The sequence below is a fragment of the Rutilus rutilus genome (assembly GCF_951802725.1).
Source record: "Rutilus rutilus genome assembly, chromosome: 7".
Classification (NCBI taxonomy): Eukaryota; Metazoa; Chordata; class Actinopteri; order Cypriniformes; family Leuciscidae; genus Rutilus; species Rutilus rutilus.
The window spans coordinates 13,724,507-13,748,921 of record NC_140221.1 but is presented as its reverse complement, the minus strand read 5'-3'; the positions used below and the strand labels follow the sequence as shown (position 1 = coordinate 13,748,921).

At 40.5% G+C, this 24,415-nt stretch overlaps 1 protein-coding gene across 3 annotated transcripts in view; it reads right to left on the bottom strand.

Moving 5' to 3' along the window:
• The window catches only part of abr (ABR activator of RhoGEF and GTPase), a 331,053-nt gene that overhangs the window by 152,677 nt on the left and 153,961 nt on the right, over window positions 1–24,415 (bottom strand). For all 3 annotated transcript variants that reach the window (XM_084412865.1, XM_084412866.1, XM_084412867.1), the window contains one exon: window positions 18,951–19,136. In XM_084412865.1, the coding sequence (XP_084268991.1) occupies window positions 18,951–19,136 (186 nt within the window). The remainder of the gene's footprint in view (window positions 1–18,950; window positions 19,137–24,415) is intronic.

Sequence of the window (24,415 nt, the reverse complement as noted above, 5' to 3'; positions counted from 1 at the left end):
GGCTACTTTTTCCAACCTGTTCTCATAAATGTTGCATGTCCAAGACTGTTGGCCAAAAAGTGCCCTAGCATCTTTATTGCTACGTGCAGGTAAACTCATGGCAATTATGAGAGAAGTGAAAGAGAATTTTGTTTTTATTTCCATTGTATTTTATTTGAATGGTATCTGCAAACAGTGATTGACTGTTGTAAAGGAAATCAATACAATGATTCAGAATCAGATTTAAACCTCTGGGGTAGGCGGTCACGCCGGCATGACCAGCTCACTTTTTTTCTTATCAGTGCAAAAGAGACTCAAAATACTCTGTTGGTCTTACAAATACAGACCCTTTCAAAAAAATTAGAATATCATGGAAAAGTTTATTTCCATAATTCCATTCAAAACGTTAAACTTCCATAGATTATAGATTCAGGGCCCACAACTTAAACGATTTCAAGTATTTAGTTGTTTATTTGTACATAATTTGGGCTTCCAGCTAATAAAACCCACAAAAACAGGATTTAAAAAAATTTGAATATTACATGAAATCACACAGTAATTACACAGTGATACCATGGTCATTGAACCAGGTTTTGGTTATTTTGGCAGTGTGGGCAGGTGCAAATCCTGCTGGAAAATGAAGTCAGCATCTCCATAAAGCTTGTCTGCTGAAGGAAGCATGAAGTGCCCTGAAAATGTCCTGGTAGACGGCTGCGTTGAGTGGACAGCAAAGTGGACCAACACCAGCCGATGACATGGCTCTCCAAACCAACACAGACTGTGGAAACTTCACACTGGACTTCAAGCATCTTGGATTGTGTGCCTCTCCATTCTTCCTCCAGACTCTGGGACCTTGGTTTCCAAATGAGATGCAAAATTTGCTCTCATCAGAAAAGAGGACTTTGGTCCACTGTGCTTTATTAATTCCAGAGTCAACGCAGCCGTCTACAAGGACATTTTCAGAGCACTTCATGCTTCCTTCATTTTCCAGCAGGATTTGCACCTGCCCACACTGCCAAAATAACCAAAACCTGGTTCAATGACCATGGTATCACTGTGTAATTACTGTGTGATTTCATGTAATATTCAATTTTTTTTAAATCCAGTTTTCGTGGGTTTTATGAGCTGGAAGCCCAAATTGTGTACAAATAAACAACTAAATACTTGAAATCGTTTAAGTTGTGGGCCCTGAATCTATAATCTATGGAAGTTTAACGTTTTGAATGGAATTATGGAAATAAATAAACTTTTCCATGATATTCAAATTTTTTGGAAAGGGTCTGTAAGTGTTATACATCATTCATGTTTAAGTAATCCGTATGAAAGCAACGAGAGGTACAGTTTCTCAAGCTCGTCCTCATTAACTCTAATGTGACCACACCATGGCGCGCAAGAGCAATTGACATGCATTTCGTCCACATGAAGTAACGCAAATCTGTAAATGCCCCATCACCTCAAAAACAAAGAATCAGAGACTTATACACTCACCTAAAGGATTATTAGGAACACCATACTAATACTGTGTTTGACCCCCTTTCGCCTTCAGAACTGCCTTAATTATACGTGGCATTGATTCAACAAGGTGCTGAAAGCATTCTTTAGAAATGTTGGCCCATATTGATAGGATAGCATCTTGCAGTTGATGGAGATTTGTGGGATGCACATCCAAGGCACAAAGCTCCCGTTCCACCACATCCCAAAGATGCTCTATTGGGTTGAGATCTGGTGACTGTGGGGGCCATTTTAGTACAGTGAACTCATTGTCATGTTCAAGAAACCAATTTGAAATGATTCGAGCTTTGTGACATGGTGCATTATCCTGCTGGAAGTAGCCATCAGAGGATGGGTACATGGTGGTCATAAAGGGATGGACATGGTCAGAAACAATGCTCAGGTAGGCCGTGGCATTTAAACAATGCCCAATTGGCACTAAGGGGCCTTAAGTGTGCCAAGAAAACATCCCCTACACCATTACACCACCACCACCACCAGCCTGCACAGTGGTAACAAGGCATGATGGATCCATGTTCTCATTCTGTTTACGCCAAATTCTGACTCTACCATCTGAATGTCTCAACAGAAATCGAGACTCATCAGACCAGGCAACATTTTTCCAGTCTTCAACTGTCCAATTTTGGTGAGCTCGTGCAAATTGTAGCCTCTTTTTCCTATTTGTAGTGGAGATGAGTGGTACCCGGTGGGGTCTTCTGCTGTTGTAGCCCATCTGCCTCAAGGTTGTGCGTGTTGTGGCTTCACAAATGCTTTGCTGCATACCTCGGTTGTAACGGGTGGTTATTTCAGTCAAAGTTGCTCTTCTATCAGCTTGAATCAGTCGGCCCATTCTCCTCTGACCTCTAGCATCAACAAGGCATTTTCGCCCACAGGACTGTCGCATACTGGATGTTTTTCCCTTTTCATACCATTCTTTGTAAACCCTAGAAATGGTTGTGCGTGAAAATCCCAGTAACTGAGCAGATTGTGAAATACTCAGACCGGCCCGTCTGGCACCAACAACCATGCCACGCTCAAAATTGCTTAAATCACCTTTCTTTCCCATTCTGACATTCAGTTTGGAGTTCAGGAGATTGTCTTGACCAGGACCACACCCCTAAATGCATTGAAGCAACTGCCATGTGATTGGTTGATTAGATAATTGCATTAATGAGAAATTGAACAGGTGTTCATAATAATCCTTTAGGTGAGTGTATATATATATAAAAAAAATATTATATGTATGTATATAAATGTATATAAATTTAGCATTGAAAGGTTGCCTACCTGTCTATAGTTCACATTTCAACATGTTTCTGTCTATATACACATATATATATATATATATATATACAGTGCTATGCATAAGTTTAGACACCCATGCTAAAGTTGACTAAAAAGAGGAATAAAAAATCATCTTTTGGAAATTGAACTTAATGCCTTAATTTAAAAAATTAGGAAAAATCCAACCTTTAAGGACACCAATTTTCTTTGTGAATGAATAATGTATCGTAAATAAATAAATGTTCTTCCTTAAAATACAGGGTGCATAAGTTTGGACACCCCTATGTTAAATTCCCATAGAGGCAGGCAGATTTAAATTTTTAAGTATTTTTATTTTATTTTTTGTTTAGGATACTATGCATCCTGATAAAGTTCCCTTGGCCTTTGGAATTAAAATAGCCCCACATCATCACATAGCCTTCACCATACCTAGAGATTGGCATGGTTTTATTTCAGTTAGCCTAATAGCTAGTTGCATTTACATTGAATTGGCTCTATCACTCTCTCTCCTCTCTCCACCTATATCCGGTGTGTGGTGAGCGCACTGGCGCCGTTGTACTGTGGCTGCCCGTCGCATCATCCAAGTGGATACTGCACACTGGTGGTGGTTGAGGAGAGATCCCCTGACATGATTGTAAAGCGCTTTGGGTGTACAGTAGTACATATGAAAGCGCTATATAAATGCCCGATTCTATTCTATTCGATTCTATTGAGAGATGATCTTATGGAAAGTACCCCATGCCAATCTCTAGGTATGGTGAAGGCTATGTGATGATGTGGGGCTATTTTAATTCCAAAGGCCAAGGGAACTTTATCAGGATGCATAGTATCCTAAACAAAAAATAAATAAAAAATACTTAAAAATAAAAATCTGCCTGCCTCTATGGGAATTTAACATAGGGGTGTCCAAACTTATGCACCCTGTATTTTAAGGAAGAACATTTATTTATTTACGATACATTATTCATTCACAAAGTAAATTGGTGTCCTTAAAGGTTGGATTTTTCCAAATTTCTTAAATTAAGGCATTAAGTTTAATTTGCAAAAGATGATTTTTTTTATTCCTCTTTTTAGTCAACTTCAGCATGGGTGTCTAAACTTATGCATAGCACTGTGTATATATATATATATATATATATATATATATATATATAGACAGAAACATGTTGAAATGTGAACTATAGACAGGTAGGCAACCTTTCAATGCTAAATTTATATACATTTGTATACATACATATAATATGTTATATACATACATACATACTGTTACGAAACTGCTCCGAGACACGAGGGTTAAGATCCAAACGCAGCTTTATTGTGGGTAATCCAGAGGCGTAATCCAGTGTACAGGCAAAAGGTCAAAACACAGGTAGGCAGTCCAAACAAACCAACAAAGAAACAAACAAAACAGGCAGGGACCAGAGGCAAAAGAGTAATCCAGGGAACAGGGCAAGAAATCCAAATAAACCAAAAGACAAGAAACCAGGGAAAACGCTCGGAATTGCAGTGTAACACTTAAACAAGACTTCGCGGTGAGTGAGTGAATGAATGAACATGGTATAAATAGACTGAGACTAACAGGATGATGAGACACAGGTGAATGCAATCAGTGAATGAGGTACAGGTGAATGTGATCAGTGATAAGTGATGATGAGTCCGGGCAGTGAGTTATGGGAAATGTAGTTTGTGAGTGATAATAGTCTTATGTGGAGTGCCCTCTGGTGGCTCTCAAGGGCATTCCAGCTGGTGACCGTTACATAGCCACCCCTTTAAGGAGCGGATTCCAGACGCTCCTAAAACTGTCCAGGAGGGAGGTGGAGCGGAGGCGGACCCGGGGGCGGGATGGAGGGCCAGGCCCGTGCAGCGGAAGAGGACCTGAAGACTCCGGCAGGGCGGAAGGCCAGGGCGGAGCAGGCTGTGCAGGTGACCAGGGCGGATCAGGCTGTGCAGGCGACCAGGGCGGAGCAGACTGTGCAGGCGACCAGGGCGGATCAGGCTGTGCAGGCGACCAGGGTGGAGAAGGCAGTGCAGGCAAACAGGGAGGAGACGACCCTTCAGGCGGCCAGGGCGGAAACGACCCTTCAGGTGGCCAGGGAGGAGACGACCCTTCAGGCGGCCAGGGAGGCGACCATGGTACAGGAACAGACACCGGCTCAGGAACAGGAACAGACACCGGCTCAGGGACAGGAACAGACACCGGCTCAGGAACAGACACCGGCTCAGCGACAGGAACAGACAGCGTGACAGCGGCCATCTCTGTTGAGGGCTCAGGTTCAGGCGTGTCGGCGGCTATCTCTGCTGAGGGCTTAGTCGACGTGGCAGCGGCCATTTTGTCCAGAGACACTGGCTCGGTGGCGGCCATCTTGTCTGGAGACACTGGCTTGGCGGCGGCCATCTTGTCCGGAGACACTGGCTCGGCACACGTGACTTGAACAGACTCTGGATCGGCGGCGGCCATCTTGTCCGGAGACACTGGCTCGGCGGCCGTCATCTTGTCCGGAGACTCTAGATCGGAGGCGGCCATCTTGTCCGGAGACACTGGCTCGGCGGCGGTCATCTTGTCCGGAGACACTGGATCGGCAGCGGCCATCTTGTCCGGAGACACTGGCTCGGCGGCGGCCATCTTGTCCGGAGACACTGGCTCAGCAGACGTGACTTGAACAGACACTGGATCGGTGTAGGCCATCTTGTCCGGAGACACAGGCGCAGAAAGAGGAAGAGGAACAGATTCAGGCTCAGTATCAGGATCAGATTCAGGCTCAGGAACAGATTCAGTCTCGGCGGGACGAGACTCTTGATGGGCGGACGTGACGTGAAGCTCAGTCTCTGGATCAGGATCCGCGCGCTCTGAGCTTGACGGGACCAGCGGCGGCGAGGGCTTTGAGCTGGGTAGGACAAGCGGCGAAGAGGACTCTGAGCTGGTTAGGACCAGCGATGAAGAGGGCTTTGAGCTGGACAGGACCAGCGATGAAGAGGGCTCTGAACTGGACGGAACCAGCGGCGAAGAGGGCTCTGAGCTGGGCAGGACCAGCGGCGAAGAGGGCTCTGAGCTGGACGGAACCAGCGATGAAGAGGGCTCTGTGCTGGACGGGACCAGCAGTGAAGGCTCTGTGCTGGACGGGACCAGCGGTGAAGAAGGCTCTGTGCTGGACGAGACCAGCGGTGAAGAGGGCTCTGTGCTGGACGGGACCAGCGGTGAAGAGGGCTCTGTGCTGGACGAGACCAGCGGTGAAGGCTCTAGCTTGGCGGGCATGTCGCTTGCTGTCTCAGGCGCGGCGGGCATGACGCTCTCAGTCTCAGGGGCGGCGGGCATGACGCATACTGCCTTGGCTTCGGCAGATTTGGCGTGAAGTGCGGGCTCGGCTGGACTGGCGTGAAGTGCAGGCTCGGCTGGACTGGCGTGAAGTGCAGACGGTGACATGGCGTGCCACGGAAGGAAGCTCTCCAGACATCTTGAGAGTGCCTCTCTCCAATCCAGACCGGAGAGATCGGGGAGCTCCCTCGGGTCGACCTCCTTAGCCCCCAGCCAGTAACACAACTTAATTGCCTCGTCACCCAGAGAGCAAGAGGCAGCGAGAGGAACAAACCCCCAGGTGTACTGGAACAGATCGAGGCTATCCAGGGCCAAGGCCGCGATCTGTCCAGCGAACTCCCGGCTCATGCTGGGAAGATCAGGCGAGATCCGTATTGCTGGATTCCTGGAGGTCATGGCTGTTGGATCTGGGTGTGGCGAAGTCTTCTGTTCCTGTTCCTGAGCCGGTGTCTGTTCCTGTGCCATGGTCTCCTCCCTGGCCGCCTGAAGGGTCGTCTCCTCCCTGGCCGCCTGAAGGGTCGTCTCCTCCCTGGCCGTCTGCACAGCCTGCTCCGCCCTGGTCGCCTGCACAGCCTGCTCCGCCCTGGTCGCCTGCACAGCCTGCTCCGCCCTGGTCGCCTGCACAGCCTGATCCGCTCTGGTCGCCTGCACAGCCTGCTCCGCCCTGGCCTTCCGCCCTACCGCAGTCTCAAGGTCCTCTTCCGCTCCACGGACCTGGCCCTCCATCCCGCCCCCGGATCCGCCTCCGGGCCACCTCCCACCTGGACAGTTTTGGAGCGTCTGGAAGCCGCTCTTTGGGGAGGGGCTATGTAACGATAACCAGCTGGAGTGCCCTCGAGAGCCACCAGAGGGCGCTCCATAATAGACTATGATCACTTCCTCACAAACTACATTTCCCATAACTCACTGCCCAGACTCATCAGCACTCATCTCATTCACCTGTGTCTTATCACCTTGTTTCACTCACACCATAAATACCTGGTTTTCACATTCACTCAGTGCGAAGTCTTGTTTTACTGTTACTACATTTCTGAGCGTTATTTACCCATGTTTGATTCTTGTTTTGCTGACCTTGGACTGTTTCACCGTTTCCTGATCGTTTCTCTCGGATCGTTTCACTCGGATTGTTTATTGGACTCTGATTATTGCTGCCTGCCCTGACCTCTGCCTGTTATTTGGATATTCTCTGTGTTTCCTCCTTTGATCTGTTCGCTGTTGATGACCCTGCCTGTACGACTACTCTGTAAATAAACTGCATTTAGATCTTCACCTTCGAGTCTCGGAGCCGTTGCGTAACACATACATACATGTATATATATATATATATATATATATATATATATATATATATATACAGTGGTGGTCAAAATTTATGGCACCCCTGATAAATATGATCAAAAATGGCTGTAAAAAATAAATCTGCATTGTTTATCCTTTTGATCTTTCATTAAAAAAATTCACAAAAATCTAACCTTTCATTGAAGTTAAAAGAATTGAAAGTGGGGGTAAATCACATGACAAAATAAATGTTTTTCTCCCAAACACGCTGGCTATAATTGTTGGCACCCTGTTATTATATACTTTTTGCAACCTCCTTTTGCCAAGATAACAGATCTGAATTTTCTTCTATAATGCCTGATGAGTTTGGAGAACACCTGACAAGAGATCAGAGACCATTCCTCCATAAAGAATCTCTCCAGATCCTTCAGATTCACAAGTTCATGTTGGCGGCGCTTCTCTTCAATTCACCCCACTCATCTTCTATGGGGTTCAGTTTAGGGGACTGGGATGGTCATGGCAGAAGCTTCATTTTGTGCTCAGTTACCCATTTTAGTGTTGATTTTGATGTTTGTTTTGGACCGTTGTCCTGATGGAAGATCCAACCACGGCCCATTATAAGATTTCTAGCAGAGGCCGTCAGGTTTTGATTTTTTTATCTGTTGGTATTTGCCAGAATCTATAATACCATGTATCTGAACAAGATGTCCAGGACCTCCAGCAAAAAAATAGGCCCACAACATTTAAGATCCAGCAGTATACTTAACTGTAGGCATGGGGTACTTTTCATTACGGTGGCCGAGAGGTGCAAAACAAATCACAATTACAAAAACAAAATAACAAATCCAAAAACAAATTATAAACACAATGGCAAGTCTAAAATCAAAATAACAATTCAGAAAACAAAATAAACATTCAGAAAACACAACAACAATTTAGAAAACAAAATAACAATTCAGAAAAAAACAAAACGACAATTCAGAAAACAAAATAACAATTCAGAAAAGAAAAAAAAACAATTCAGAAAACACAACGACAATTCAGAAAACACAACGACAATTCAGAAAAAACGGAAAAGGTAGGTATATTTTGAGAATGACGTACTTATCGCTGAATGGACGAGACACCTGTCAATCAAGCCAGAACCGGAATCAAGCGATACTGGAAGTACCGGTAGAAAACAAATCATCAACGTTCCAAAGATAGTTCGGTCCCATGGAGTGATAGGTACGCCTAACGAATCTACGACGTGTCCTTGTTCTGTCCCTGGTGGGTTGAGTTCTTGCAGCAGCCGCATATATCATCGCGTTTAACACGCAACTTCTGCAGAAGTACTAACCACATTGTCCGGTAGCCGAACAACTGTCCTGGTCGACGCAGCTTTTAATGTCGTGGTATGTCGAAAAATGAAATAAAAGAGAGCATTGCAGTGATGGCTTCTTTGTTGGTGTATTTACTCAGAATGAAGCATATGAGAATATGCATAACAAAAGCTCAAAACATACATTCTCAACATGTATATCACTTTTTTTTACAGTAATGACCGTTGTAGACATAAGTGACTTTAAACAATATGATCAACAAGCTATTTAACACTCTCTCTGTGCAATTCGCATGCTCTAGCTAGCCCCAAAATGACGTGTGGCAGCTGGTAGTAACACTCTAATCTCATGCTTTTTACAAACAAAATAAGACTGAAACAACATCATGTACTCTCATACACTCAAATAACATCGACATAATGACCATTTATAATGAATAGCGGGCTATCGCGCTAATCGCGAAACACTCATGCTAACCATGTGCTCAGGCATACTAAACTCATGACACACTATTAATATAGTAAATATTATGTGGTATGTCGCCAGCATGTCCACAATCACGGCACATGAATGTCCTTCTTCAAAGTAAAGTTTAATGTGTTCTATTTTCGCATAGCAAAACAAAGTTGATAACAAATTTCTTGATTGACAGGTGTCTCGTCCAATCAGTGATAAGTACGTCATTCTCAAAATATACCTACCTTTTCCGTTTTGTATGAATTGTCGTTGTGTTTTCTGAATTGTTGTTGTGTTTTCTGAATTGTCGTTGTGTTTTCTGAATTGTTATTTTGTTTTCTGAATTGTCGTGTTTTCTGAATTGTTATTTTGTTTTTGTAATTGTGATTTGGTTTTGCACCTCTCGGCCACCGTACTTCATCCCTGTTTGCACCAAACACATCTGCTGGGTTTGCTGCCAAAAAGCCCTTTTTTTTGTTTCATCTGACCACAGAATCCGGTCCCTTTTGAAGATCCAGTCGTGTCTGACAACTGAATATGCTGGAGTTTATTTTTGGAGGAGCGGGGAGGATTTTTCTTGAAACCCTCCCGAACAACATGTGGTGATGTAGGGGTTGTTTTTTTAGGCTTTCTGACCCCCAAGACTCAACTAATCTCTGCAATTCTCCATCTGTGATCCTTGGAGAGTCTTTGGCCACTCAAACTTTCCTCCTCACCATCCATTAAGACAATATAGACACACGTCCTCTTCCTGGCAGATTCGTAACATCTTTAGTTGATTATAACTTCTTAATTATTGCCCTGATGGTCAAAATGGGGATTTTCAATTCTTTAGATATTTTCTTACAGCCACTTTCTATTTTGTGAAGCTCAACAATCTTTTGCTGCACATCAGAACTATATTCTTTGGTTTTACTCATTGTGATGGATGAGCAAGGGAATTTGGCCTTTGTGTTTCCTCATATTTAAACTCCTGTGAAACAAGAAGTCATAGCTAGACAATTTCATGTTCCTAGTCACCCTGGTGTGCTAAAAAAGGTAAATATTAATGGGAATATACTTCAGAGATATTTTTCTCATAAATAATTCTAGGAGTGCCAACAATTATGGCCAGCGTGTTTTGGAGAAAATCATTTATTTCATAATGTGATTTACCCCCCAATTTCAATTCTTTTACTTCAATGAAAGGTTAGATTTTTGTGAATTTTTTGAAGGAAAGATCAAAAGGATAAACAATGCAGATTTATTTTTTACAGCCATTTTTTATCATATTTATCAGGGGTGCCATCAATTTTGACCACCACTGTATATAGACAGAAACATGTTGAAATTCAGCTTTGACATCAAAACATCAAAAAAGAAAACAGATAAATATAAATTGTAATACTATTTTGCAAATTTTATTGTTTTACTGTATTTTTGATCAAATAAATGCAGCTTTGGTCAGCATAAGAGACTTCTTTCAAAAACATAAATAAAAAATAAAATAAAAAAAATCATCCATACTCCAAAGTTTTAAACTGTAGTGTATTTTAAATCTAGATTTTCCCATAACGCACTAAACGCAGCACAGAAAATGCCCCTAGATTCACAAAAGCACACAATAAATTTGCATAACATCCATTAACAAAATTAAACTGAATACAAAGTTTAATTACCATTAAACGTTTGTTGCACCAGAACACCTAGAAACGAAGCAGTCTGAACTCACAGAGCTGCTCCCCATCTTGAGTTTGTTAATGAGACACACAGTACACACATCCTCCACACACCTAGTCAGCTATCTACCTTGATAGGATTTATGGCCAAAACAGACATGTGAAACATCTGTTTTTTGTTTTTTTTTGGTTTCGTACACAAGCCTAAATATAGCTGTTTCTGCCAGTACCTCTCGGCATCTCCTCTCTGCTAAACTGTTTATTTCAGTCTCAAGTTCAACAGATGCTCCTCTGTCTCAGTCTCAGAGGAAGATGATTCTTATCAGATGTATTTATATAGTCTAGCAAAGTACTGCAAGATGTATTTTGTCTTCTTGATATGAGACCACATACAGTATATACCCATATAAAGATGGATCAATACATAATGCTGTACATTCTCAAGGAGGGTATAAAGAAAAAACCCAGCGATCAAGTAAAGGTTTTGAGTAGGTAAGCTTTTATACGTTTTTTGGCATAGGTTTTTTTGCTCTTCACAGCCTTTTTTTTTATTTTTTATATATATTTTTTTATTTATTTTTTATTTATAGTTTTAATTTTTTACAAAACACAAAAAACAAAAAGAAAACAACGAAATAAAACAACAAAAACCCTCTCTCCACAAGGCAAGATAATAAATAATCATAAAAATATAAATAAACAGTAATAAGCATAGATTTACATCTAGTCATACAACGGTCATGTCAAGTTGGGTCAGGATGTTCAAAAAAGGAGTCCAAATCAGTTCAAAGTCATCTAGTTTTCCTCGGATAGAATGTAGATTTTTTTCTGGTGTGCAGTACGACAGGAGTTCATTAGCCCAGTGTATTTGGCTGGGGGGGGATGACACTCTTCCAATCCTTCAGGATACACTTCTTGGCAGCCGTTGCTGCTAGTAACACAAAATGCTTCTTATCTGAGTTCACCTTCAATAAGGTTACGTCCCCCAGTAACCAAATCCTAGGGTCGGCGTCCAGAGCCTGTCCACAAACCCGAGAGGTTACTGCGATGATGTGAGTCCAGTATGGCTTCAAACGGGTACAACTCCATAGCATAGAGTTCCGACAGAGATGGTGCATCTTTGACATTGATCGGAGATGTCATTTCTTAATTTACTTAACCTATATGGCGTAAAATATGTTCTATGGTAAATATTGAATTGAATTTGTCTGTGTTTAGAAGACACCAATTTTGTTTGTGCCAATTCCAATAACCTGTTCCAATTCTCCTCTGTGTAAGTACACCCAAGATCAGACTCCCACTTTGTTTTGTTTGTATATCTGGCATAAGCCAGTAAGTTGTCAATTATGGTTTTATACACTGTAGATATTAAACCTTTAATTCTATTGCGTTTGGAGTTAAAAATAAATTTTTCAAGTAAAGATTCCTCGGGTCTGTGTGGAAAACTATCTTTAGTTTGACTCTTGATCCAGCTTCTAATTTGTAAATATTTGAAAAAGTTACGTTTATCTATATCATAAATTTCTAACATTTGACTGAAACTTAAAAAGACATTATTAGTATAAAGGTTTTTTTTCTCCTTTTCTCACCCAGTTTTGTAAAATTCCATCCGCTAAGGCTGCTGGGATGTTGGGATTGTTCGTGAGAGGCGAATTTACCGATAATTTTATATTTTGTCCAACTGATACTTGAATTGCTGCCAGGCTTTAAATGTAGCAGAAATGATTGGGTTTTGAGTGATTGTTTTTAGTTTCTTTTTAGATAAAAAAAAATGGTACGATTGTTAATAGATTATCCTGTAATTCATGTCGTTCGATTGACATCCATTTGACTTCATCTGCTCTGCAGTGAAACCACATCCACAGAGCGCGAAGTTGTGCAGCCAAATAATACAATTAAAAATTTGGGAGATTCAAGCCACCTTTGGAATAAGGTGCCTGTAATGTGAGGAGTTTGACTCTCTGTGTTTTGTTGTGCCACAGGAAGGAAGTAAGTGATTTATCTAATTCCTTGAAAAAGGATATAGGAACCTTCAGTGGTATACACTGGAATAAATAAAATAAATTTGGGTAATAGATTAATTTTTATTGTATTAATCCTGCCAATCAGTGATAAGGGGAGGTCCATCCATCTCAGTAACTCTTTTTTAGATTTAGTAAGCAAAGAGGCGTAATTTCCTTCATATATTTTGTCACAAGTGCTACAGATAGTGATTCCCAGGTATTTGAAGCCCTCCGTACACCATTTACTTCACCATTACCATTTAGCTTCACTTTTAGAGTAATTAATTTTGTATCCCGATACAGCACTGTAGTTTTTAAGATTAGTCAATAACGAGGGAAATGATGTGATAGGTTGAGATATAAATACTAATAAGTCGTCTGCATAGAGTGCGAGTTTATGCTCTTCCGTTCCAATTTTTATGCCGGTGATGGATATGTCTGATCGCAGGGCAATAGCCAGTGGTTCTTTTTGCAATTGAGAAAAGCGCGAGAGACTTGGCAGCCCTGACGACAGCCACGATTTTCACCAAAATTCATGGCCCTCATGGTCTCAAGAAGGAAGCTTGGTTCTATCCTGTCGAACGCCTTCTCGGCGTCCATAGAGACAATCACGGCAGGGTGGTCATGTTTTTTTGTGTGCTCTATAATATGAAACAGTCGCAAACATTATCTGCACCTTGTCTGTTCTTGATAAAACCCGTTTGGTCTGTATTAATAATTTTTGGAACTTCTCTAAGCGTTGTGCAATGATTTTCGATAAAATTTTATAATCAGAGTTAAGGAGGCTGAGGGGTCTATAATTGCTGCACTTTTGTGGATCCTTTCCAGATTTTGGAAGTAGCGTAATAGTTGCCAACTCCAATGTTTTTGGGAGTGTTTCTTTTTGGAATGCTTCTCTAATCATGTTTGTTAGCGGTGTTAATATTTTTTCTGAGAAAGTTTTGAAGTATTTGATTTCAGTTTCCGTTGACTTCTCTGTTATGTATAACGTATAATATTATTTTTTAAATTCCAAGTTTATGTCCTTAGAGCCTTCTAAATACATAGACATGGCATAGACACTTCCATCATTAGAGCATTGTGGTCTGATAAGGTTGCAGCCAAATAAAGACATGTTTTAATGTGAGGCAGTAATGTTTGTGAGGTCAAAAACAGGTCAATTCTAGAGTATGTATTGTGAACATTAGAGTAGAAAGAGAATTTCTTTTAACCCGGGTTTTGCAGTCTCCACACATCTTTTAACCCAAGATCATTCATGCCTTGATACAATGCTGTTGCAGATTTTGACAAAGTAGTGTTCTTGGGGGCTGAGCTAATGACGGGTTCAACACAAGATTGAAATCTCCTCCCAGAATACATGGTTTCATGGTTAATTTATTAAAGAAAATTGGATCATCTATATTAGGACCGTATATTGATGCCAGTGTCAACCTGTTCCTGTTAATCATACAGTCAACTAATATAAATCTACCTGAGGTATCCTTTTGTACTGTATTTAATTGAAATCTAAGGTTTTTGTTTATGAGCAACGCTACACCTCTAGCACTTGATGAAAACGAGGAGTAATAGACTTTACCAATCCAGTCACGTTTCAATTTTGTATGCTCGATGTCAGTAAGATGTGTTTCTTGGATGAATGCAATATCTGTCTTTTGTTTTTTTTAAATAGGTTATATATTTTTTTTCCTTTTAGTTGAATTATTAATTCCTTTCACATTTAGTGATATGCAGTTTATATGTCCTGTTTTGGCCATCATTCATTTAAAACAATTAAGAAAAAATAAAATAAAAACAAGATTAAATTAGGCTGAGCAAGTAATATCTTTGTCAACATTTGGTTAACATTTATATGGAGAGAGAGGGGAGCTGAGCTACAAACAGCTCGAAAACAAACAAAAAACAATGTAAAGAGAACAAATTCAAAACATCCACAAAAAAAAAAAGTTGAGAAGCGCCGGTATCCTCCTCCGTCGGTGTTCACCCTCAAAGATGTCTGGATATAACAACGCGTATTCCACTTTCAACTCCCGGAGTTGAGCTTTCACACCGTTGTAAACTTGTTTATGGACGATCTCCGCTGAATAGTCGTTAAAGAAGACGATCCTCTGTTGACGCGGGGTCTCGTTCTGGTGGTGTCTGCGTGCAGCTTCCATTACCCGGACTTTATCGGAGTAATAGTGGAATTTGACAATGAAGGGACGTGGCCTCTGTCCGATTGGCGGCATCAGGCCCAGTGCGCGATGGGCACGGTCCAGGATGATCCTGCCGTCTGCGGTGTCAAGATGAAGGTACTCGGGGATCCACCTCTCAAGGTATTTCACTGCGTTTGTCCCCTCTTCGCGCTCTGTTATTCCCAGTATTCTGACGTTACATCTCCGGGAGTGATTCTCCAGCTGATCAGTGCGCTCTTTTAGTTGTTTGATTTGTTTTTCCAAAATTAAGATTTTGGCTTTGGATGCAGCTGCAGTCTGGTCTATGGCTTCCATTTGCTTATCTGCGGTATCCATTCTCGCAGTCAGGGCCTGTATCTCAGTGCCTCGGTCGGCAACGGCTTCCAGTACAGAGGCCAGTCTTGTTTCACTCATTTGCGTTACATCAGCTATTTTTTTTATCCATCGTCTGTCTCACAGACGCCTCCAATTTCTCAATCTGTTCAGTGACTCCGGCTAATTTGCTGTCTATGACCGCTGTGAGAGCGTGTATGATGGTGTTAGCATCAGATGTCACTGCCGTAGGGCCAGAGCTAATATTAGCATCTTCGCCGCTAATTTCCTGGTTGGCGTGGATTTCACCGCCTCCTTCGGTCTTCTTTCCCCTCGGTTTTGGCATGTTGGCAGTAGTTTTCTTGAAATAGTCATCGATGTTCATATCAGGCACTCTTTAGTCTTTTGAGACCACACAAAAGACTAAATTAGTTGGAAAAGTCTCAGAGCTCTTGACCGTGCTGCCTAAGCGGTCGCCATCTTGCCAGAAGTCCTTCACAGCCTTTTTTACATTAAAATACAGTAAAAACAGTAATATTGTAAAATAAGATTACAACTTACTCAATTAAAAAGAAAAATTACTGTTTTCTATTTTAATATAATTTAATATGTAATTTATAGTGTGCTACTGGCTCACCAACAACAATTGCAGATGACATCAAACACCAATTGAATGGCAGACAGCGTATCTTGGGCTGTGGAATGTGAGAGGTCTCAACAAGCTTGGCAAACTAGCAATACTCAGCAAAGAGCTTGGACTGGGCATCAGTATCTGTGGTTTGTCAGAAACTAAATGGTAAGGTTCTGGACACTTGACAACGGTAGATGGACATACAGTGGTGTTTGCAGGTGCAGACAAACGAGAGCATCATGGAGTTGCCATATGGGTCTATAATTCCACTACCCCGTGTTTGACATCTTAACCCAGTGAGTAGCAGATTAATCTCTGCTACATTTGCCTCGAAACCAAGAAATGTAACAGTGATACAGTAGCAACAGCTGACAAACCTGATGAGGACGATGAACAGTTTTATAATGAGATAGAGCAATTACTTGTAGAGACTCCCAAACAGAATATATTGGTAATTACAAGGGACTTCAATGCCAGAGTTGGAGAAAAGGCAGAAGAAAAGGTTCTAGGAAAGTATGGGCATGGCGATAAAAATTAACGGGGTCAGGTATTGGTAAACTTCAGTGCAGAGCACCATCTGGTGATCACCAACACCCTGTTCTGTCTACATAATAGACACAGATACACATGAAGAAGCCCGGATAGGGTCACCAGAGCCCAGATTGACTACATTTTGATCAGTGAACAGTGGAAACAGTCAGTTAACAATGCACGTACATATCTTAGTGCAGACTGAGTCAGAGTGACCATAACCTAGTGATCAAATTAAGGTTTCGAAAGAAAACAGGTAGAAACCCACAACTACTTGACCGGAAGAAACTCAACGAGTTCAAGCAGCAATATCAACTTGAAGTAAAAAAACAGATTTGATGCACTACAAAAACTTGCCGAATACCATACACCAGATGAATTGTGGAAACAAGAAAGGATAAACAGGCAGAATTGGAAACATTGTGCAGTGAACTGGATAAGAATTCAATGAGGGACAACAGCAGATCAGTTTTCCAAACAGTGAAAAAACTCTGTCTTGCGATTATCTAACCAGAAAGCAACGGGTCCAGATGAAGTAGAAGCAGTGTTTTTAAAGTTTGGAGAAGATGTGACACTTTATCGAACAGATCTGTACAGAGGTGTGGGACCATGGGATTTGGCCAGAAAAATGGACAAGAATGCACAATCAGTTTCATTCCGCTACCTAAAAAAGGTGATTTGACTCAGTGCGGCAATTATCGAACTATTGCACTGGCTTCACATACTAGCAAGGTTCTGTTTGAGTAATTTTGGATCAAATACAATCTAAATTAGAAGGAGGAAGAAAGGTGCATCCAGGCTTTTGAAAACAAGTGCATTAGAAAGTTGTTACGAATTCAATTTCAATGGACAAAACTGATACACAACTGAGCAGGTATACAAATTGGCTAGAAAAACTATTGAACTACTGAATCACATTAAATCCCGCAAGTTACAGTATTTTGGTCATGTAATGAGACAGCTAGGCAATACCATTGAATGCAGCATCATGATAGGGTTAGTGGAAGGTTTTAGAAGTCGTGGAAGACCAAGAATTTGCTGGTTGGACAATATCACAGCATGGACTGGTCTGTCAGGAGCTGGCCTGTTTCATGCCATACGAGACAGAAAACTGGTCATTTCTTTCTCACCCATGCAGCCAACCACCACAAAGCGACGAAGGCGAAATGACATGACAATATGTAATTTATTCCTATGATGGCAAAGCTGAATTTTCAGTATCCATTACTCCAGTCTTCAATGTCACATGATCCTTCAGAAATCATTCTAATAGGCTGATTAGGGCTGTCGCGGTGAAGGATTATTCCTTGATTATTCCGCGGTAATTTTGAGTGGCTCAATAGCGCGATATGCGGTTTTACCGCATTTATTAATTAATTAATATTTATTTATATTTATTTGTAAGTGTCACGATGTGGTCAGCATGCACAAAAACGAGTACATTTTCAGTAACCAATAAACCGAAACTAAACAGCGTCTCTGCGCATTGAAAGCCTGTCACTCAGCGCGCAGTTGTTACGGCAACGGACTGTCTTTGAGTGAGACATTAAACCATTCATTCAACAACACGTTCAAAAACGCTGATTGATTCATTAAAAGATGAATTATTTTTAACTTTGAGCTCCACTTTTCCAGGCTCAGCTGACCAGCAATGCGTCGCATGGGTAACGCTGAAGCTTCATAGAGAGAAATGGCATTGATTCAATGCGTGACTGACTGAGTTTTGTTTCCCGCGACCGCGAGTTCCTCGCGCTGTGGATGCTGACCAGCGCTGTGGATGCTGACCGGCGCTGTCGTGTCGCCGATGCCATTCATGGTAAATACCCTTTATTTTAAACGTTAAAAGGATGACAGGACAAATATTTAACTTTCCTTGGACACGGCAACCTTTTCACGTATATGACTTGACCTCAAAGCCAGACGCAGGTAATCGCACGCGCTCAGTCGATCTCTCTCATTCACTGTCTGTTTAGGCTTAAGTGCAAATCCACGAAGCCCCTGTACAAATCACCATGATAAAACCATGATCACCACGTCTTATTATCATTATTAACTTATTTAACATTCAATACACATGCACGAAGTTCAAAACAAGAAGGGTATAGCCTTATGAAAAAAGAAAACACGCGAATATCGCGGTTGCTGCGGTTACTTGAATTCCTCTGCGGTTGGCTTGTCAGTAGCGCGGTACTGCAATATTGCGGTTATCGCGACAGCCCTAAGGCTGATTTGGAGCTTAAGAAACATTTATTATTATTATCAATGTTGAAAACAGTTCTGCTGCTTAATATTTTTGTGGAAACCTTGATAATTTTTTTCAGGATTCTTTGAGAATAAAACGTTAAAATGACAAATAGAAACAGGAATCTTTTCTAAAATTACAAATGCCTTTATTGTCACACTTGATCAATTTAAGGCATCCTTGCTAGTTTTGAATGGTAGTGTAGACTACATGGGTCATTGTACGATTTAGAAATAACATCTAGGGCCTTTGAACGGTGTGTCTGGCAAGTGGACTCACCAGTTTCTGGAAGAGATGTCCAACAGTGACCTTCTCATCCCACTGCTGAATGTTGGGGAAAAGAGCATCATAAAACTCCTTATGAACCTCAAAGATGTCTTGGATCATGAAGAAAATAGTGTCAATCTGCTCCATTGTCAGCACTGGCTTTGATGTAGTAGCTGTAGCTTTAAGTGGCTTCATGGGCTGAGAGAGAATGAAAGATAGAGAGTTGAATTAATACACATTCACTACAATACATGTTGCATGTATTTACACATGAAGTACTAAATTGCCATAAACCCCCAAATTAAATTTCAAGTCACCTTAATTTATATACATTTACATTTACATTGTAAATATAGAGCTTTATACATTACAGATTGTTTCAAAGCAGCTTTACAGTGATAAACAAGAAAATAATGATCATTAAAGGTGCTGTATGTAACTTTTTTTATAAAATGAATCCTTTTTTTATTGCCCGTCTGTGAAGGGGTTGTAATCACACATTACAATGATCCACTTTTCGCGTTTTGCTATTACCTCTGAAGGCCAGTATTCCTATTTTTATGTGAAGTCTCCGGGTCGGATTTTCTGCGAAATCCACCGGATGTGACGTGCATGCGCGCTCCCGAGCCTCTCCGTTTTATGTACAGTCTATTGCGACGGCACTGCAGCTAACGACATGGAGTCTGATAACACCAAAAAACGACCTGCCTCCAGCACAACACAGACTCCAACACAAACTCAAAAAAAAAAAAAAAATGTATCTGCTGAAGCTCGTCAGGCCAAACGTCAATCGGATCGACTCAGGACGAAAAAAACGGATCAACATTGGCAGAGCGTTTGAATTATGGAGAGACCTCCGCTTTGTTTTAGGTATAAAAACAGACCCTGAGTTGGCTTTCATCCTTTTGGACAGGTAAGCTAACAATACTTCAAAGCATGTAAAATATATTGTGATTTTGTGCTTTAGTTGGCTCAAGTTAGACATCATTAGTTCGCCAGCTAACGCCGACCATTTGCTAACGTTATCTGATGTGAAAGACTACAGTTGTAACTTTATTGCTTTTCACGAGCACGAGCGCTGTTGTTGCAATCTGAAACATCACCGCTAGAGGCCGCTGGATCCTACATACAGCACCTTTAATGCAAACAACTCTAAAGAGACAATAGTAAACAGTCATTTTTCAGTTGAAATCTCTTCAGTGTTGACTCAGGTTGGTTCAATAACTGTGTAAAGTTCATCAATTATGGAATGAGTTCAGTTCATCTATAAAGCAGCTGTGGAGAAAACAGTAATGTCATCGTCCAGCTCAGTTCAGATCTTATCCAGTACAGTGTATTGAATATTGAATATAGAATATAGAATATTAAGTGTGCCTAACTAAGCAAGCCAAAAGGTGACAGTGAAGAACCCAAACTCCATCCTCGGGAGAAACCAGGCTCAGTCGGGGTGCCAGTTATCCTATGGCCAGACAAACGAACATGGTGTGGTTTAATTCCAGACTGCATCACAAGTTAGATTGTGGATTATTTTCACTGCATTTAGATTCCATGTAGTATCCAGTGGTACACATTGGCAGGTGGGTCAATTTCTCTCTCCACTTCCTGTGAATTGATAGGTTGATTTACATTTGTTTATTTTGCTTTTGGTAATGCTGTCCAGACTGAACAGGGTTCAATCCCTCTGTGTTTTTCTAAATTTTAAAAAAGAAAGCACATGACCATGAAGTGTAAATGAGAGAAGAAGAAACATTTCACACACAGGTATTCATGTGTGTTTGCCTTCATTTCTTTCTTCAGGGCTGATAACACCGTGTTAAAGTGCAGGATGGTTATTTTCAGATCAGAATGACTCATTATAAGTTGCTGCTCTTCTCTGCCTCATGAAACTGCTTTATGTTTGCAGTTTTGTATTCCTGTATTGATGCATTTCTGACTGAAGCAGGAAGTTTGGTTGGGGCATGTAGAAGAGCTCGCCTCTTGAAATAGCCAATAACCTTTAGTTTTGTCACAGACACAAACCATGATTTCCAGCTTGTTAATACAAGTCATGTGCACATTCTCACTCTAGACTCTCTAGAGAGCATTTAATAATAAAAAAAAAAAAATACTTATTACATTTAGTAATCTTAGTTTATGTTAATTTAAACATTTACTAATATATTATTACAAGCAAAAATTGTCTCTGTTAATATTATATTTAATGGACCTGAACTAATATGAACTAACAATGAACAGTTGTATTTTTATTTACTAACATGAAAGGGGATAATGTACATCCAGCCGGTGTCACGTTTTGAGCTTGTTTTCATTCATGTTTGTATTTCTGGTCTAGTGTTTTGCTGTCAATGAGTTAATTAGTTCAGTCTTCCTCTGTCCCTGGCCTGTATGTCTCCATGGTTACTAGGGGTGTAACGGTACACAAAACTGACGGTTAGGTACATACCTCGGTTTTGACGTCATGGTTCAGTACAGTATGCTACGGTTCGGTAATTTTATGTACCTTAACACACACACATACAGATAAATATATTTATTTATTTTTAAATGTATTTGTATTTATTTTTAAACAGTGACTTACTAAACAAATTGTGTAAACTATTTACTAAATAAATTAATTCAGTTATAATTAAAAGTTTCTTAAGGATAAAAAAAAATCTCTGCTAATGCTGAAAACTATATAGGGAGCCCTTACTTGCACATTACTATAATATTAAAGGTTAACAACAGAGCCCAAACTATTAGCCTAAATTCAGTTGCTGTTTATTTTTAGGTATAATAATCAACAATAAAATAACAAATTGTATGCAAACATGTAAACTGCACAGCAGTTTTTGCATTAACTTCTAAATGTAATAATGTTTTTACTATGTTTAAATATAATCATTTACACATTGGCTGTCATTTTCATGACAGATATTTTAAACATGCATTAAATAATCAAGACATCACTAACAGGTTACGTAAAATATAATGAATATATAGTGCATATATTTAGCGAAAATTCATTTATCTTGCAGACTAACAAGCTGTGGACACTGAATGACTTACCTGAGGTAAATATAATGCTACGTGGGATATTGTTAACAAGCTGATTTACTGATGTATTTCCATCATTGAAACACTGATTGAACGATTACACGAGATATAATATGTAATAATAATATTATTAGGAAAAGATGATCGGGTTCACTCAGTGCACGCTGCTGCTTAAGCTGATACGCCTATATAGTGATCTGTCACATCACATTAAAGAGCATCAAAACGACATTTATTGTTTGAATTTCTAGATAAAATGGACATTATTTGAAAATGACACTTTGTTTCTTATCGAAAGTAACAAAACGCAGAGCTTTTTGAGGAAGAAAAATTCGTTTTGTGACATAAGGTAAAGTGAGGTCATCCTCAACAATGGGCTAGGGCTGGGCGGGGCAGCAGGGGGTGGGGTGCGTTCGGTACGCCATGAGAGTATCACAATACGTACCGCGGGTGGTGTATCATGGTTTTTCGGTTTGGTTTGAATATCGTTACATCCCTAATGGTTACTGATTGATTTAGTTCTGTTCAGGTGTGTCTAGATAATTAGACCCCTCTTGTTTGCAAACTCACTCTCCCAACAAAGGCCTATGAAACTTACACCAAAACTAACATCACAAATGAAGCTAACACACTGGCAGAACCAGGTGTCCTGTTACAGGACACATTGAGACTGATAAGAGTTTTACGACCCCAAAAGGAATTTCCAGAGAGTTGTGACTCTCACTTAATTCTGGCTGAGAAGGAGAAATAAACCCTGTTAATCCTATATATTCTATATATAACCACTTGAGAAATGTAAACATGTATCTAATTTTCCCATCTCATGATTTTCCTTTTATGTGGTTTGGCCTATGCATTCTTGTAAACTCTGTTGGGGTTAATGTTTCAGACTTTGCATACTATGGTTTACCAAAATCATGTGTGGCACGTTTGGTCTCTATAAACTCCAATCTTCGTCCCCCATTTGTTAATTTACATTACATTTTGCTACCTTTGTGTATTTTGCTAACATTAGTATTATAAGAATCTTGAAGATTCTTTCCTTAAACACCCAATGCAATTCATGCCCTGCTAGAACACAATGGGTCGTAAAATTTCCCTCCAAAGGGAAATCTTCTTATTGGCTCACACACCTCCAGAGGGTGTGACATCTTCACACTTTAAAAATCACTGATCACAAGATCAGCCCTCTTACTCTCTCTTACTCTCTTCTGGAATCCTGATGTGAAGATGATGCTGAACTAGAAGTTTCTAAGGACCCCCAAGCCTGGCACAAGCTTGGGGGTCCTTAGAAACTTCTAGTTCAGCATAGTTCTAGTTCTAGTCTGGTGCCTTGTGCCTTGTCTTTCCATTCACCAAAGATCCTCTGACTACCACTGGTTCTCTCTCATCAAGACCACATCAGCAAATATCAACTGGAGCCTCAACAAATTGCATCAGAACAGTTTAATTCAAATGGGCGAGACATGCAAATATCAAACTTAGTCTCATTATTTGATACATTAAGTATCCTTACCCCTTTTAAAGAACGGCGTGTTAGAACTAAACTGATGGTTTGCTCAAGGCTGTTGATCTGCTGAATTTCAAACAATGCTATAACTTCTTGCTTTCCTGTATTCTGCTTCAGCTCTCTTTCCCTTGGTAAACTGTTTGTATGTGTATGTTAGAGTAGTTTACGTGTTTAGTCTAGTTAATAAAGTCTTGTTCATGTCACATGTAAAGTTGTCCGTGTCTCAAGCTCATATCTGGAGTCCCTAATCATAGATCTTGACTACGTGCTCTTAGTAGTACTGTAAAGTAATAATTTCCCATGCCCCTGAAGTGTACATTTCTTAGAATTAATAAACAATTAACACTGAGTGTTCACGGGACAAACAGGTTAATTGATTGCAATATTAATTTACAACATTAAGTTAATTATATTAACTGATCCAAATATGAATAATCAATTATAACCAGTTATTACTGATTATTAATATTTCATAGAGCTAACTCGCTACACGTAAGAAGTATCATCACTGCATGTGATTGCTAGTTAACCTTTTGACGTGTATCATCATTCACACCAGTGTGATTAGAACGTTCAGATCGCGTGATCATCAACTTCTAAATTCAAATTTATGTTAGCGTGTTGGCTGGCGCTGAGCCAGAGACAGACGTGCTCAGCACTGTCATATCTCACAACTATTCTGTGTTTTCCACCAGATAAGGTTTATTTTAGGTTTCAGACATTTAAATACACATAAGTATTAGCAAAACAACATTTATAGTTTGTAAAACACTGATGTCTATGGAAGCGGCAATAACCATCCTTTCAATTATAAATTGATGATGTGTTTAGATACACATTGTGTAGGTTACTGTTAAATTTACTCTTTTCTTCTCACACTTCACCAGCCACTTACTGTAATGTATTTCGTGAGAAGTGGATGAATTGACAT